The sequence below is a fragment of the Lynx canadensis genome, chromosome B2, assembly GCF_007474595.2.
Source record: "Lynx canadensis isolate LIC74 chromosome B2, mLynCan4.pri.v2, whole genome shotgun sequence".
Lineage (NCBI taxonomy): Eukaryota > Metazoa > Chordata > Mammalia > Carnivora > Felidae > Lynx > Lynx canadensis.
Window position 1 is genome coordinate 129,859,874 of NC_044307.1, and position 18,568 is coordinate 129,878,441.

Consider the following 18,568-nt stretch of genomic DNA (forward strand, 5'->3'; position numbering starts at 1 on the left):
AGGTAAAACATAGTTCTCCCAGGAGTGGGGTGAATAGAGGGAGAACTTGAGTTTAAGTACACAAAGGTATGGAAATAAACAGTTCTTGTGCCTAACTGCCTAACAAGCTCTCGGTGAGTTAAAACAAATTTTTTTTTTTCTTCACTTTTGAAAATCCAGAGTCCTTGCCTTGAGAAGAAACAGGACCAAAATCAAAATAAGTAAGGCCTGTTTGAGACTCATCAGCTGCACACCTTCCAATGTTAGAAGCTGGTTACAAAGCGGTCTGGTGGGGGTTTCTGTACAGACTCAATGAGTCAAGAGTAGACTTGCACCCCTCACTCCCAGATGCCATAAGACGTGGGTGTGTCCTGATCTCAAGGTAAAGGGTGGGGACAGAGGTCACTAAAGAAGTTGCAGGAGAAAGTTGGAAAGGATTTTCCTTCTTAGCTAGGAGAAAGGGAGTGGGTACAACAGAGTGGATGGGGAGACGTGTGCGGAGAGGAGAGGGGTTTTTTGAGCAGCCTTGGAGAAGCTGCTCACAGTTTAATCTGATGTTAAAATAAAGTACTTTGCCTGAATTTCTAGGTATGGAAGAAGAGAAAGAGAAGCCTAAATTGGAATGAGAGCTAAGTCTGAATGAAAGAGCTGGATTGAGCCACCATTGAGGACTCTTACCCCCTGGGCATTGGCAATACAGGAGAGGAAGCGGCAAAGAAAGCAGTGGGATTCACCTCGGCCTCTCTGCCCCCAGAGCGGGGGGCACCTTTATAGAGAAGCTTATATAAGAATAGGATACAGTTATTTCCAAAATAACTTGCCCTCATTGTGTTTTAAAGAAGACTTTCCAAAGTCATTACTGATAACAACATCCTTTTTTTTCCTCTTCTAGTTTTTAAAACTAAAATTGGTCATTGGATTTTAATTTTTGCAATTGTGATTCCATTTAATTGAGGAAGAATACAACTCGGTTGTGTTTCTTGTTGAGAAATACGTGAAAATCAAAGGGATAGATGTAAAGCAAGGCATTTGCGTATTGAGTCCTGCAGGTGGCTGGATAAGGACCCTGGACCACAGGGCAAGTCTGGAGGAAATATGCTGGATGTTCTGTATTGCAATAATGTCACCATTGCCTCAAACAGGCAATGTTAGTAATAATCACATGAAGTTAGTCAAAACCTAAGTGTATCTGGATCTCATGACTTAATCTTGTGAAACTTTTTATATATGCAAACAAACTTTAATAAAGACCAAGTAACCCCAATCTGATGCATGGTGTATTGAACATTGGTGTCTCCTCTCTTATTTTGTTCCTATTACCTCTTGAAAATGGGTTTACTGAACATAGGTCTTAATAATTTTCTGATTTTAAAAATGTGTATCTTTTAAAAAATTTTTTTGAATATTTATTTATTTTTGAAGGGGGCGGGCAGAGAGAGGGAGACACAGAATCCAAAGCAGGCTCCAGGCTCTGAGCTGTCGGCACAGAGCCTGACGTGGGGCTCAAACTCACGAACCATGAGATCACAACCTGAGCTGAAGCCAGACACTTAGCCAGCTGAGACACCAGGGTACCCCAAAAATGTGTACTTTTTGATAAATCTAAAAAGAATAATTTTTTAAATTTAATTTACAAAGTCTTTGACCATAATTATTTTAAAATAATACTAATGCAGAACATGGAGTAGAGAACACATAAAAATAAATCTTAGAGAAATGTAAGGAAAAACTAATCAAAATAAAAGCAGAAATTAAGTAAGACAGCAGGAAAATAACAGTGGAATTGATACATAAGTAAATTGATTAATAAATACAGTATTTCATCTATACAAATATCATTAAAATATGCACACTAGAGAGAGAAACACAAATACTTGGCAATATAAACAGTATGAAACAAATTAATTATAAAAATAAACTTTATAGCTCTATGGCAACAAATTCTTAGAGCCCAATGAAATGTGCAATTTTCAAGTAAATGGATTCAATAAGAACTGGAAAGCTGTAATAGACTGATATTCATGGGAGACTTTTTTTTAAATGTTCAAATAACTATCTCCAAAAAAGGAGTTGGGTCCAGAGTGTTTTATGAGCAAGTCCTTGAAAACTTTCAAGTAACAACCCTCATGTTATTTAAACTGTTCCAAGATTACAGAATGATGAAACACTTCCCAAATTATTTATCAAAGTTAATATAACCGTCAAAATAAAGCCAATGTAGCAAAATAAAAATTTTCATTCGTTTTAACTAAGGTATCAGCAACATAAATCCAGTACTATATAAATAATTTTTCAAAACTGAATAAGATTTACTCTAAAAATTTAAGGATGGCTTAATACTAGGATTTTTATTCAAAAACATTTCCAATAAAATCATCCCCCCTCATCTGCAGGGGCTACCTTCCAGGACCCCCAGTGGGTGCCCGAAGCCATACATAGTACCAAACTGTATATATGCTATGTTTTTTCCTCCACATATATGCCTATGATAAAGTTTAAATTTATAAATTAGGCACAAGAGATTAACAGCAATAATAATAAAATAAAACAATTATAACAATATACTGACATACAAGTTATGTGAAATCTTATTACTGTACTCACCCCTTCTCGTGATGGATGTGAGGGCATGAGGTGAGGTGAATAACACATGACTGTGGGTAACTGAAATATGGAAAGTACAACTATGAATAGTGGAAACTCAGATAAGTGGGGGACCACTCTAATGCACAAAAGAAAAAAAATTACATGTTTCTCTCCAGAGTTGCCCCAAACCATTTGGGAAATTTTAAGTTATTTCTGATAATAACATTAATAATGTAAAAACATGCCATATCACGACATATTCCCTTTTAAGGTCAGAAATAAGATAATGAGAGTTGTGGCCAATATGGTGGAGAAGTAGGGGGAATCCATACTTCCTGCGTCTCTCAAACAAAGACGTGTAGAAGCCAAAGGACTTTGAACACCAGAGCCTGGGAGGAAAAGAGACTTGAATCCACTAGGAAGAAAATGGGGAAGCTGGAAAAAAGATAGGTGGGTAACTGCGAACTAGGAGAGATAAAAAAAGGCCCCGTGGGCACGGAGGGGAGGGACCCCCTTCTGCGGATAGACAAAGGGAAGAGAAAGAGAGGGTAGGGAAGGGCAGGACCATAGCTGAACAGGAGAAAGACGTCGGATTGAGACTGAGAGGCATCTGATCTCTAACTGCGGGGCCTTCTCTGGACTGGGGCGGGCTCCCTATTCGCACACCTGGGGAGGAGGGGCGCCAGCCCTGGGTACTGTGATAGGTCAGGGCTCAGTCCTCAGCTGGAGAAAGTGGTTCCCTCCCTGGAGGGCTGCGCGATAGCACAGAACCTGCCTGTGTCCACCACCCCGGGCGCAGTGGCTGGGCTGAGGGTTCAGTCTGCAGGGAGGAAAAGGTGGCCCTTTCCCTGGAGTGCCGTGGGAAAAGACAAAGCCTGCTTGCGTCTGCCACCTGGGGGGCTCCCGGGGAAGGCAGCGGCTCAGTCCACAGTAGGAGAAGGCGGTCCTCCCTGAAGTGTGGGGGGCACAGACAAAACCAGGAGACCACATATCACCACACTGAGAGGCGCTTCCCCAGCGCCAGAGCGCGCAGAGCAGGACTTTGAATCGTAGCCAAGCGCAGGGTCAGGGGAATTGGCGGAGCAAGAAAGAACCACCCTGTCTGCGCCCACCGAGTGAGGACGACTCAAACTGAGTCCACCGGTTTGGCTCCGTGGAGAAGAGACTGAGGGATCACCTTCCCCCCCGCCCCACCAGCCCCCAACCAAGGCGGGGCCTCAGGGATCACTCCCCCGCCCATAGTGGAGGTGGGTCCACATTACGCCAAACCACGCCCCCCTTGCACTGGGTAACTGCGTAGCCACCAGATGGGCCCAGACCCTGCAGACAGCTACTCCCAACAAGCGGTGCAGCATTGCCTGGAATAACTCTAGGTCAACTCTGGATGTATACATATATTCTACTCCCCCTTTCTCCTCCTTATCTCTTCCCTCCCCTAGGCTGGTTACTCTGGTTATTGGTCTCTCTAAACAGACATATTTAATCCATTGTCTTGATAACATGTTCTACACCTCCTTCTTTACACTCCTTTCTCTCTGGAATAATCAAGCCATATAGTTTCTCTGTCTGGGTAACTTTATCTTCGTTTCATTTTCCCTGCCTCCTTCTTTAATTTCCCTTCTCTCTCTCCGGATTAAGCCTTTTAGTCTCTCTGCCTAAATCAATGTTTATTTTTTCTACCCCCCTCCATGCATTTCTCTCCTTGTATGTGCTCTTCCATCAGCACCGCCTCCACCCACTTTACTTGTAGTTGGTGTTTTTGGGTTTTTCGTTTCTAGTCTTTAGTTTTTTGTTTGTGTTTATTTGTTTGTGTTATTCGTGTGTTTGCGTGTTTTTGTCTCCTGTTTGTCTATCTGTTTTCCTTTACAGGGCTACTCCAAGGAACAAATCAAAGCACACCTGGTGGAGGGTCCAAAATATCACTATGAGTAGGGTAATAAAATAACCAAAGTCACAACAACAGAGAGCACAACAATCTCTGAAAAAAACACCTCCTGAAGGGCCAGGCTCTGGACAGTGTATGACCCTCTTTCAATATAGCAGTGCTCACAGGTGCAGAGTACACAAACTTTTAAAACGCATAAGGGACAGAAAACTAGACAAAATGATGAAACAGAAGAATTCTCCTCAAAAGAAATTCCAGGAAGTAGCGACAGCTAACGAATTGATCAAAACCGATTTCAGCAACATAACGGAACAAGAATTTAGAATAATAGTCATAAAATTAATCGCTGGGCTTGAAAAAAGCATAGAGGACAGCAGAGAATCTATTGCTACAGAGATCAAGGGACTAAAAAATAGTCATGATGAATTTTAAAATGCTATAAATGAGGTGCAAAATAAATGCAGGTGGCCACTGCACAGATCGAAGAGACCGAGGAGAGAATAGGTGAATTATAAGACAAAATTATGGGAAAAAAGGAACCTGAGAAAAAAGATTTTAAAAATCCAGGAGTATGAGGGGAGAATTAGAGAACTAAGTGATGGAATCAAACAGAACAATATCTGTATCATAGGAATTCCAGAAGAAGAAGAGAGAGAGAAAGGGCTGAAGGTGTACTTGAACAAATCATAGCTGAGAACTTCTCTGATCTGGGGAAGGAAATAGGCATTGAAATCCAAGAGGCACAGAGAACTCCCTTCAGACATAACTTGAATCGATCTTCTGCATGACATATCATAATGAAACTGGCAAAATGCAAGGATAAAGAGAGAATTCTGAAAGCAGCTAGAAATAAATGGGCCTTAACGTACAAAGGTAGACACATAAGGGTAGTAGCAGACCTATCTACTGAAACCTGGCAGGCCAGAAAGGAATGGCAGGAAATCTTCGATGTGATGAACAGAAAAAATATGCAGCTGAGAATCCTTTACCCAGCAAGTCTGTCATTCAGAATAGAAGGAGAGATAAAGGTTTTCCAAAACAAACAAAAACTGAAGGAATTCATCACCACTAAACCAGTCCTACAAGAGATCCTAAGGGGGAATCTGTGAGTGAAATGTTGCTGGGATCACAAAGTATCAAAGACACCAGTACAAGCATGAAACCTAAAGATAACACAGTGACTCTAAACCCGTATCTTTCAATAATAACACTGAATGTAAATGGACTAAAGTCTCCAACCAAAAGACATAAGGTATCAGAATGGATTAAAAAAAAACAAGACCCATCTATTTGCTGTCTACAAGAGACTCATTTTAGACCTGAGGACACCTTCAGATTGAAAGTGAGGGGATGGAGAACTATCTATCATGCTACTGGAAGTCAAAAGAAAGCTGGAGTAGCCATACTTATATCAGACAAACTAGACTTTAAATTAAAGGCTGTAACAAGAGATGAAGAAGGGCATTATATGATAATTACAGGGTCTTTCCATCAGGAAGAGCTAACAATTATAAATGTCTATGCACCGAATTCAAAAGCACCCAAATATATAAAACAAGTAATCACAAACATAAGCAACCTTATTGATAAGAATGTGGTAATTGCAGGAGACTTTAACACGCCACTTACAACAATGGACAGAATATCTAGACAGAGAATCAATAAAGAAACAAGGGCCCTGAATGATATATTGGATCAGATGGACTTGACAGATATATTTAGAACTCTGTATCCCAAAGCAACAGAATATACCTCCTTCTCGAGTGCACATGGAACATTCTCCAAGATAGATCACATACTGGGTCACAAAACAGCCCTTAATAAGTATAAAACAACTGAGATCATACCATGCACACTTTCAGATCATAATGCTATGAAACTTGATATCAACCACAGGAAAAAGTCTGGAAAACCTCCAAAAGCATGGAGGTTAAAGAACATCCTACTAAAGAATGAATGGGTCAACCAGGCAATTAGAGAAGAAATTTAAAAATATATGGAAACAAATGAAAATGAAAATACAACAATCCAAATGCTTTGGGATGCAGTGAAGACAGTCCTGAGAGGAAAATACATTGCAATCCAGGCCTATCTCAAGAAACAAGAAAAATCCCGAATACAAAATCTAACAGCACACCTAAAGGAAACAGAAGCAGAACAGCAAAGACACCCCAAACCCAGCAGAAGAAGAGAAATAATAAAGATCAGAGCAGAAATAAACAATATGGAATCTAAAAAAACAGTAGAGCAAATCAATGAAACCAAGAGTTGGTTTTTTGAAAAAATAAACAAAATTGATAAACCTCTAGCCAGGCTTCTCAAAAAGAAAAGGGAGATGACCCAAATAGAAAAAATCATGAATGAAAATGGAATTATTACAACCAATCCCTCATAAATACAAGCAATTATCATGGAATACTATGAAAAACTATATGCCAACAAATTGGACAATCTGGAAGAAATGGACAAATTCCTAAGCACCCACAGACTTCCAAAACTCAAACAGGAAGAAATAGAAAATTTGAACAGACCCACAACCAGTGAAGAAACTGAATCAGTTATCAAAAATCTCCCAACAAATAAGAGTCCAGGACCAGATTGCTTCCCTGGGGAATTCTACCAGACATTTAAAGCAGAGATAACACCTATCCTTCTCAAACTGTTCCAAAAAATAGAAAGGGAAGGAAAACTTCCAGACTCATTCTATGAAGCCAGCATTACTTTCATTCCCAAACCAGACAGCGACCCAGCAAAAAAAGAGAACTACAAGCCAATATCCCTGATGACTATGTATGTAAAAATTCTCAACAAGATACTAGCAAATCTAATTGAACAGCATATAAAAAGAATTATTCACCATGATCAAGTGGGATTCATTCTGGGCTACAGGGCTAGTTCAATATTCACAAATCAATCAATGTGATACATCACATTAATAAAAGAAAAGATAAGAACCATTTGATCCTGTCAATCGATGCAGAAAAAGGATTTGACAAAATTCAGCATCCTTTCTTAATAAAAACCCTCGAGAAAGTCGGGATAGAAGGAACATACTTAAACATCATAAAAGCCATTTATGAAAAGCCCACAGCTAATATCATCCTCAATGGGGAAAAACTGAGAGCTTTCCCCCTGAGATCAGGAGGACAACAGGGATGTCACTCTCACCGCTGTTGTTTAACATAGTGTTGGAAGTGCTAGCATCAGCAATCAGACAACAAAATGAAGTCAAAGGCATCGAAATTGGCAGAGATGAAGTCAAGCTTTCACTTTTTGCAGATGACATGATACTATACATGGAAAACCCAATAGACTCCACCAAAAGTCTACTAGAACTGATACATGAATTCAGCAGTCGTATGATACAAAATTAATGTACAGAAATCAGTTGCATTCTTATACACTAATAATGAAGCAACAGAAAGACAAATAAAGAAACTGATCCCATTCACAACTGCACCAAGAATCATAAAATACCTAGGAATAAACCTAACCAAAGATGTAAAAGATATGTATGCTGAAAACTATAGAAACCTTATGAAGGAAATTGAAGAAGATACAAAGAAATGGAAAAACATTCCATGCTCATGGATTGCAAGAATAAATATTGTTAAAATGTCAATACTACCCAAAGCTATCTACACATTCAATGCAATCCCAATCAAAATTGCTCCAGCATTCTTCTCGAAGCTAGAACAAGCAATCCTAGAATTTGTACGGAACCACAAAAGACCCCGAATAGCCAAAGTAATACTGAAGAAAACCAAAGTGGGAAGCATCACAATCCTAGACTTTAGCCTCTACTACAAAGCTGTAATCATCAAGACAGCATGGTATTGGCACAAAAACAGACACATAGACCAATGGAATAGAATAGAAACTCCAGAATTGGACCCACAAATGTATGGCCAACTAATCTTTGACAAAGCAGAAAAGAATATCCAATGGAAAAAAAACAGTCTCTTAACAAATGGTGCTGGGAGAACTGGACAGCAACATGCAGAAGAATGAAACTAGGCGACTTTCTTACACCATTCACAAAAATAAACTCAAAATTGACGAAGGACCTGAATGTGAGACAGGAAACCATCAAAACCCTAGAGGAGAAAGCAGGAAAAAACCTCTCTGACCTCAGCCGCAGCAATTTCTTACTTGACACATCTCCAAAGGCAAGGGAATTAAAAGCAAAAATGAACTATTGGGACCTCATGAAGATAAAAAGCTTCTGCACTGCAAAGGAAACAATCAACAAAACTAAAAGGCAACCGATGGAATGGGGAAAGATATTTGTAAATGACATAACGGATAAAGGGCTAGTATCCAAAACCTACAAAGAACTCACCAAACTCCACACCCGAAGAACAAATAATCCAGTGAAGAAATGGGCAGAAGACATGAGTAGACACTTCTCTAAAGAAGACATCCAGATGGCCAACAGGCACATTAAAAAGATGCTCAACATCACTCCTCATCAGGGAAATACAAATCAAAACCACACTGAGATACACCTCACGCTGATCAGAGTGGCTAAAATGAACAAATCAGGAGACTATAGATGCTGGAGAGGATGTGGAACCCTCTTGCACTGCTGGTGGGAATGCAAACTGCTGCAACCACTCTGGAAAACAGTGTGGAGGTTCCTCAAAAAATTAAAAATGGATCTACCCTATGACCCAGCAATAGCACTGCTAGGAATTTACCCAAGGGATACAGGAGTGCTGATGCATAGGGGCACTTGTACCCCAATGTTTATAGCAGCACTTTCAACAATAGCCAATTTTTTTATGGAAAGAGCCTAAATGTCCATCAAGTGACGAGTAGATAAAGAAATTGTGGTTTATATACACAATGGAATACTACGTGGCAATGAGAAAGAATGAAATACGGCCTTTTGTAGCAACGTGGATGGAACTGGAGAGTGTGATGCTAAGTGAAATAAGTCATACAGAGAAAGACAGATACCATATGTTTTCACTCATATGTGGATCCTGAGAAACTCAACAGAAGACCACGGGGGAGAGGAAGGCGAAAAAAAAAAAAAAAAGTTACAGAGAGGGAAGGAGGCAAACCATAAGAGACTCTTAAATACTGAGAACAAACTGAGGGTTGATGGGTGGTGGGGGAGAGGGGAAGGTGGGTGATGGGCATTGAGGAGGGCACCTGTTGGGATGAGCACTGGTTGTTGTATGGAAAGCAGTTTGACAATAAATTACATTTAAAAAAAAGAAAGAAGATAATGATATCCATGACACTGTCACTATTACTCTTCTGAGGTCTTGGAGAATGTTACGTCTGGCATCAAATAAGTTATATTTTGACCTGGAGTGAAAAAGATCTATGTTAAAGTTTTATGTAACTATAGAATTGGTATTATTAATGGAAAAGAAAATTGAATGTTTTAAGAAAAAGCAGTAAATGGGGAAAGCCACCATTTTTTTTAATGTTTATTTTGTTTTTGAGAGATTGAGACAGAGCATGAGTGAGGGAGGGGCGGAGAGAGAGGGAGACACAGAATCCGAAACAGGCTCCAGGCTCTGAGCTGTCAGCAACGAGCCCAAAGCAGGGCCCAACGAACTGTGAGATCATGACCTGAGCCGAAGTTGAATACTTAACCAACTGAGCCACCCAGGTGCCCTGAAAGCCACCATTTAAAAGGAAACTATTTCTCCAGATGACTCTCAGGAGAGGAAACCTGAAGGAGCGGAATATTTTTTAGGACTCTTTGGGACAATTCCTGTGGTGACCATGTGACTATCCGTCTGGTCTAGCAGATAACACTTTCACTTTACTCACCAAAATGACACCCAAAGAAGTTGATGCCTGTGGTCTCCAGATATAAAGCTAATTTGACTTAAGTACCTTGCCACAGTCTTGGATTTATGCATCACCACTATGTTTGAAATACAATTATGTGATCGTATTTGGGGTTGGGTTTGGTTTACTTGTGATGGATCATTTCTGCTTTAAGAACCCCAGCCCCTGAACCCTGGCCAAGCTTCTACAGGATGCCCAGGGCTGTCTCTGCAGATGCAAGGAACGCGCTGAGACATGCCTACCCCCGGTAATGTACCCCCTGACCCATCACAGAAACTCCGTTTACCCTGGAGCAGAATCCATCGCGATGAGTCTACTGCCTGCCATGTAATCACAGAGTGATGAGAAAGAAGTTAGAGATTTCTCCCTTTGGCTTGCAACCTCCCACTTTCTCCCACCCGTTCTCAGGAGGATGCTTGTGCTTTACTCTCTTCTCTGTGTATGTCGGTGAAGACTGATCTACCATCCACCATATCAGGGGGGAATGTGCTTTGAGCTCCAATTTTGGAACAAGAAAATTAATAATTAACTAATGCAAATTAACAGAGGAACATTTTAAAAAGACAAATTGTACCAAAGAAGCAGAACAATGGAAAGCTTTTCAACTTATTTTACTTAATATAACCCTCAAAATAAAGCCAAAAGAGCACCAAATTTCACTTATGGTAGATAAAATACTGGCACCATAAATCTAATACTATAAGAAAATTACAATTTTTCATGACCAAATAATGTATACTTTTCTCTTGAGAGATTTCTTAAAAAGACAAAATGGAAAGATATACTAAATTGTGAAAAAGAAAATTCTATTCTTAAAGATGCCATTCCTTCCTCCAAATAATTCATAAGTACTATATAACTCCATTCTAAAATTGCTAACTTTTTTTTAATTTAACAGAAAAATAAATCAGTAAAAGTAACGGAAAAATCTTGAGAACACATAATTAAAGCATACTTGCATCACTAAAAGATATTATAGGGAATCCTGGGTGGCTCAGTTGGTTAAGGGTCCAACCAAAGCTTGATCTCAGCTCATGATCTCATGGTTCATATGTTTGAGCCCCACAAGGGATTCTGCACTGTCAGTGCAGAGCCTGCTTGGGATTCTGTCTCTGCCTCTCCCTCACTCTGCTCTCTCTCTCTCTCTCTCTCCCTCTCTCTCTCAAAATAAATAAAATTTTAAAAAAAACTTTAAAAACATATTATAAAATATTATAATTAAATAATAATTAAAATAATGTGGTATGGCTCAACAATGGAAAGAAAAATCAGCAAAATATATATATACATATATATATTTAGCAATTAATAAAATGACATTTCAAATCAGTAAGAGCATAGTAAATGATTGAATGAAAATGAATACTAGTTGGTAAAAAAGAAAAAGCTGCATTTCTTCCTTAAAACTCACACACATAAAACACACACACATACAATTTCAGATAGATTAAAGGATGAAATATAAGAAAAAGGTATGAGAGGGGTGGTGGCTCAGTTGTTTAAGTGTCTGACTTCAGCTCAGGTCATAATCTTGTGCTCTGAAGTTTGAGCCCCATGTCGGGCTCTGTGCTGACAGCTCAGATCCTGGAGCCTGCTTCAGATTCTGTGACTCCCTCTCTCTCTGCCTCTCCCTGACTCGCACTCTGTCTATCTCTCAAAAAATAGAGGCGCCTGGGTGGCTCAGTCGGTTAAGCGGCCGACTTCAGCTCAGGTCATGATCTCACACTCTGTGAGTTCAAGCCCCGCGTCGGGCTCTGCGCTGACAGCTCGGAGCCTGGAGCCTGCTTCAGATTCTGCGTCTCCCTCTATCTCTGCCCCTCCGCTGCTCATGCTCTGTCTCTCTGTGTCTCAAAGATAAATAAAAACATTAAAAAAAATTTTTTTAATAAATAAACGTTAAAAAATTACAAAGAAAAAAGAGAAAAGTATGAGAAATGAAGGAAAATACAGATGAATATCTGAGATCCTACATTAGAGACACATGGAAAAAAGTACCTACACATTATACATAAATATATATTAGGAAATTTAATATTATATACAGTTGACCCTGAACAACCCAGGTTTGAACTGCATAGGTCCCCTTAGATATGGGTTTTCTTCAGTAAATACAATACCGTACTACAAATATATTTTCTCTTCCTTATGATTTCCTTAGAACATTTTCTCTTCTCTAGCTTACTTTATTTTAAGACTACAGTATATAATACATGCAACATATAAAATATGTTACTTGACTGTTTATGTTTTCGGTAAGGCTTCCAGTCAACAGTAGGCTATTAACAGTGAAGTTTTAGGGGAGTCAAAAGTTATACATGGATTTTCTATGGTGTGAGAGGTCAGCACCCCTAACCCAACATTGTTGAAGAGTCAATTCTATAATATATGTGAGGAAATGAAATATAAATATATATTAGGAAATTGAATATTATATATAATGTATATGAGAAAATGAAATGTAATATATATTAGGGAATTGAATCTGGTCTGGCAGCTGATATCCTGTGAAGTTATTGAGAGAAAACTATCTAAGGTGTATTCAAGACAATGATAGCATCATTTCTTTAAATAAGAAATCTGGAGGAGAACCAGGCTGGGGTGGGGTTTGATGATGAACTTGACTTTGGATTTTTACAATGTAGATCCAGGGCTATTTCAATGAAATTGTAGGGACAGAATCTAGATTCCAGAGAATTGAGGAATTATTGGCATTAGTGGATGGTAAAGCAGTAGCGAGAGCAGTCACAGATGACTACTTGAAAAACAAAACTTACACAGTAGCACACAGGCTCCATGGGGAATGTGAACCCAATGTGGATATTGTTGGTTTGTGACTCTTCTGTGTTAGCCTTAGGAGGGAGCACCTCTCCCACTGTCACAGGAAACAAACTGAGAGAGACAAATGTCCTTGGAAGTGCGTTTGCTGGACAAAAGACAAAGTTTACAGACTTCTTTTTGATGGTTTCAGTGGCTGCAATTTTCCCCTCCAAGAATTGCCTGAAGAGAGAAAGAAAGAACAGAGGATGGGGTTCGAGCTTGTAATTTACCTTGAGAAGAGCGGCAAAGACTGTGAAAACATGGAAGGCTTTCTAGCCCACACTGACGGCCCAAGAGAGGGTTGAAGATCACAAATTTACCTTGATGATAACAAGGCCCATTGTGGGATTTCCTCCAAGAAAACTCAAGAGGCCAGGCAGAGTAAAGAAGCTCAAAGTGTAGGTGCCACAGGGGCACTGGGTGCCTCAGTTGGGTGAGCGTCTGACTCTTGATTTCGGCTCCAGTCATGATCTCACGTTTCGTGAGTCCGTGCCCTGCATCAGGCTTGCTGCTGTCAGCACAGAGCCTGCTTCAGATCTTCTGTCCCCCTCTCTCTGCCTCTCCCCTGCTCACACTCTCTCTCTCAAAAATAAAAAAAATAATAATAAAAATAAAAATAAAGAAGTATAAGTGCCACAAAAGGACAAGCAGGTGAGAGTCAGGGTATTGGCAAGAGTGGTTGGAAAGATGAATCATGGGGTCTAGAAGGAACTGAAGAGGAAAGAAGTAGGACAGACAATGGGACACAATAAAAGGGTCCAGAAATTGGCAATCTCCGTAAAGTTGGAGAAAAGATCTATCAAGGAAATGAAGGCAATAGACAGACAGGAAGTCATGATCAGAAACTAACTCTTGGTGTGCGCCTGGGTGGCTTAGTTGGCAAGCTATCTGACTTCTGCTCAGGTCATGATCTCACTGTTCATAAGTTCAAGTCCCACATCAGGTGAGCTTGAGCCCTGCTTCAGGTGAGCCTTGTTTTTCTCTCTCTTTCTCTCTCCCTCTCTCTCTGCCCATCAGTCTCTTGCACCCTCTCTCTAAAAATAAATAAACAAACAAACTGTTGGAGTTTAACATTTTAGAGGTACGTGAAATTACACTATTTCTTGCTTTTTTCATTAATATAATGTGGTAGTAAGGGCCCCAAAGGATGTCCACATCCTAATCACCAGAGCCTTTGAATATGTTACCTTTCACAGCAAAAGGGACTTTAAGGTGTGATTAAGTTAAGGGTTTTGAGATGTGAGGGTTACCTTGGATTATCCAGCGTACCCAATATAATTACAAGGGCCCTTATAAGAGGGAAGCAGGAAGTCCCACTGAGAGAAAGAAATGTGACCATGGTTGCAGCAGTTGGAGTGAAGAAGGGCAAAGATTGTAGAAGCTCAAACAGGCAAGGAAATGGATTCTTCTCCTGGAGTCTCAAAGAGAATTCCACCCTACTGATACCCTGACATTAGGACTTCTGACCTCCACAGCTGTTTGGTAATAAATGTGCCACTAAATGTGTGGTGATTTTTTTTTTAACAACAGCAATAGAAAACAAATACATATATTATCATTAAGCACTTTTACATATTTATATGGGCTATTTTGCATTACACTAACACACACACACACACACACACACACACACACACACACACACACAGGAATAGCCACAAAGTAATATCCAAAACTTTTTGTGACTCTCCAATAATTGAGTGACCAACACTTATCTCACTAAGCCAAACCACTTACCCTATGCTGACAAGCCAGTCAAAGTCATTCACACTCATCTGATTTATTGATATAGAAGAGCTGAAGATGATTGAAGAAGTCCCCATGGAAACCCTCAAAGACATTTGGACACTTTCATGCCGACTCATCAGCTGGGCAATGAAATTTTTGAGACAGATGACCTTAATTTCAAGTACGATTCAAAGTATTTGGAACTAAAAACAAATGCCTACACTTGCCACAGGGAGATTTGCCAGGAGGAGAGGTGGGCATCTTATGGCCAAGCTTTATTGAAAAAACAAACAAACAAAAAAACCCACAAATATATATATATATATATATATATATATATATATATATATATACATATATTTTTTTTTCAGTTTATTTATTTACTGTGAGAGAGTGAGAGCACAAGCAGAGGAGGACAGAGAAACAGGGACAGAGAGAATCCCAGGCCGGCTCTGCACTGTTAGTGCACAGCCTGACATGGGGCTGGAACCTACGAACTGTGAGATCATGACCTGAGCTGAAACCAGGAGTCGACACTTAACCAACTGAGCCACCCAGATGCCCTGAAGAAATACATTTTTAAAGCCTCAGCCAAATCAATCCTTGCAGTAAAATTTTCTCAAGGGATGGGGCACCTGGGTGGCTCAGTCGGTTGGGTAGCCAACTACAGCTCAGGTCATGATCTCATGGTCTGTGAGTTTGAGCCCCGCATCAGGCTCTGTGCTGACAGCTCAGAGCCTGGAGCCTGCTTTGGATTCTGTGTCTCCCTCTCTCTCTGCCCCTTCCCTGCTTGCTCTCTGTCTCTCTCTCTCTCTCAAAAATAATAAACATTAAAAAAAAATTTGTTTTAATAAAAAAAAAATTCTCAAGGGATATTTGCAAGCTGTAAAATCAAACACAATAGAAGCTTTTTTTTAACGCTATCTCTGGTTTTACATACATGCACAAGCATATTGATCCATCTGGTAGAGTAGTCTCAACATAGATACGTGCCAAGAAAAAATCATTTATTTTCAAGCAACTCTAAATGTTCTGGGTCCTCAAACCTACACCCTGCGTAGGCCAGACCTCTTATTTCTACATCTCATTCAGGTTTAATATTTAATCCCATGATTTTTGAAATCCAAACTGTCAAAACTCCCTCTACCTCTCTGTCTTCCTTGCGCCTGAGGAGGGGGGAATGATCTATGCTTACACAGCAAATGACATCAAAGCTGGCAAGTCCCTCCTCTGCCTCCCAGCCCAACACCAAGGGGCTGGAATCAAGTATTTGAGTGGGGATGAAATTGTCAGCTCATCAGGCAGCTCCACGGGGCCCACCCTTAGGCAGTTTCCCTGTCCTCTTCTCCCCTATTACCAAGGCAACACCTAATCCACCCAAAAGTCTCTGCTTCTGGCAAGGCCCAGCTACCTTTCATGGCAAGCACTCATCAATCCTTGCCAAGCCAAGGGTGGGAACACAGGCTGCCCTGGGGCAGGCTCTCTCACTGCTCCATCAGCAACACCAAATGCTCTGTCAGCTCAGCGGCACACAACCCTACCCCCACCCCCACACAGTTCTTACTGAGGGTGGAGGAAACTTGGGAAACACTGATTTCAACACAAGAGGGTGGAACAAATAGAAACTTCCCTGCTCCCTGCTTCCCAGGCTCTCCAACAAGGAAAGGGAGGGAGAAGGTATTGTTACTACTTCAACAACCTTCCTTCAAAGGTTTAATATCCTTGCCCCCTCTGTGTCCTTTATTCTATAAAGACGGAAGGAATGAGGGTTAAGAAACTGGTTCTGCTGGATGTCTTCTGTTAGCAAATCTCACAGTGTGGGACTGGCATCCGGAAGACATTCCTCTGAACTTAAAAGGTGAGACACTTGGCAAGATTTATCCTGAAACATGGATTCTAGTTGGCAGTTTCAGGGAAGCACAAATGTCCCTCATCATCCCTTTACACTGTTTCTATATATATAAATTTTGTATTCCAGTCATCATTAATTTTGGAATTTTTTATATTACAAAGTATTTTTCCAAAAACAGATCCCCAATGATGTGCCTCTGAGAAATGAGTTTTCCATTTAACCTGGCTCAGTTTGAAACTATAATCTTGGCACTAGTTAAGTTATAATTCAGGAGGTCAGTATATTGATTTCAACAGCCCAGTTGAAACTCGGGGCTAAACTCTGAGAACTAAGCGTAGAAGAGATAAGGGGAGAAAGCCCCAGAATAAACAGAATTTGCATTTGTAATAAATAAATAGAAATAAATAGAAATCTGCAACATTTATTCTGTAGTCCGAGCAGAATTAGCAAAACTGAAAGAAAGGGTACTGTGTCTAGGGAGTTTCTGCCTCCTGTCATGAAGAAGTGATAGGGTCTGGAATTATCTCCCTCCACAACTGTAAACTAGAAATGATCGGTAAAATAAAAACACTCATTTTCAGACTTTGGTCAACAGAAATGCTTAGGACTATGATCCCTGAAGAAAGGGAAATAAACTCTGTGTGCCCTATGATCACCCTGGCTTTCTGCCTAGAGGCAATTTCCAGATCATCACACTGGGAGGGAAGGCCCAAACAAAGCCCAGTGGCCTCACTGACTTAAGGAGCCCAAAGTTCAGGGAGACTGAGGTGACCAGAGTTTGTGGAGTAGAGCACTGGACACACACAAGGGAGTTAAGAAGTGAAGGAGCTCCAAAAGTCGGCATGGAGTCCCCTCAGTCTTTGGCTGAATATCAATCTTCACATGAATAAGGTGAGGCTTTACAGTTTGGGATAAAGAACAGTTACTGAACGGCTATAATCTGAATAAATCCAAGAGCTCACATAAAACCGGGAATAATTCATGTTCCCACTGGCCAAAATGAAGAGGCCTCATTGAATAGACAGGGCATTCAGAAGGGTCAAGGGATAGTCACAGTTTTTGAGTAAAGGTTACTCAAGACCCACTCTTCAAAAGCTTTTTGAAAAGCTTCAAAACTATTAAACTGATCCTCAGGAGCTTAACTGGTCACCTGAATAAAGCACAACATTCTGTAAGGAAGAGAAAAAAAAAAAAATCTTGCACAAACACTCTATAGAGGAGGGAAGAATATACTCAAGCAAGCAGGGGCCTTGCTCTGGCATGTTATGCCCCAAGGAGCCCCATACTTCAGAGTGCCCTCCCCAAGATATTCTAATTCCCCCTCTGGTGACTGGGATCGGTTGAAACTAGCAATACCATCTGGGTAGGGTGCCTTGATCTTAGACTAGTACCTCTCCGTCATGGTCCCATAATATCCCTTCTCTGACCCTCTACCCTTCACCTAGTATCAACCATATGCCCCAATTTTCTCAGGGATTCATACCTATGGGTATTCAACCCAGGACCCCATTGTAAGGTTGTTCCAGGACAGATGCCTGGCAAGCCGATTGCTGGCACAATACAGTTTTTGTGGGATCATGATAGATTGGGCCTCCAGAATGGTACTGACATGCTGATTTTAAGCCTCTCCCACTATGACAGACATGTAGCAAGTTCAGGTTTCTGGGCTACTAAGAGTTCACTGCCAACTCTTGGGTTCAAGCTGCATACTGGGGCCTATACCTCGACTCCTACCCATCTACATTCTGACTGCAGTGCTGTCCATAATCACAGCACCTGAAGGCAGCAGGTGTCTTTCACCTGTAATGGTGAGAATGCTCTACCCTATGCACTTCCCACAGCCATGTTGATCACCCAATCCCCTCTGTTGGCTCTGCAGACACGTCAGCAGTCCTCGGAAGTGGTTG

General features: G+C 40.6%; 1 protein-coding gene across 6 annotated transcripts in view; it reads left to right on the forward strand.

Annotated features, from left to right (window-relative positions):
• Positions 1–13,556, forward strand: part of AIG1 (androgen induced 1) — a 254,569-nt gene extending 241,013 nt beyond the window's left edge. For 2 of the 6 annotated variants that reach the window (XM_030316492.1, XM_030316489.1), the window contains one exon: positions 568–1,264. In XM_030316492.1, the coding sequence (XP_030172352.1) occupies positions 568–595 (28 nt within the window). In that variant the 3' untranslated portion in view covers positions 596–1,264. Of the gene's footprint in view, positions 1–567; positions 1,265–13,232 lie in introns of those variants that run through there. The other 4 variants (XM_030316490.1, XM_030316491.1, XM_030316486.1 and 1 more) reach the window with 4 other exon arrangements.
• The last annotated feature ends 5,012 nt before the right edge of the window (positions 13,557–18,568 follow it).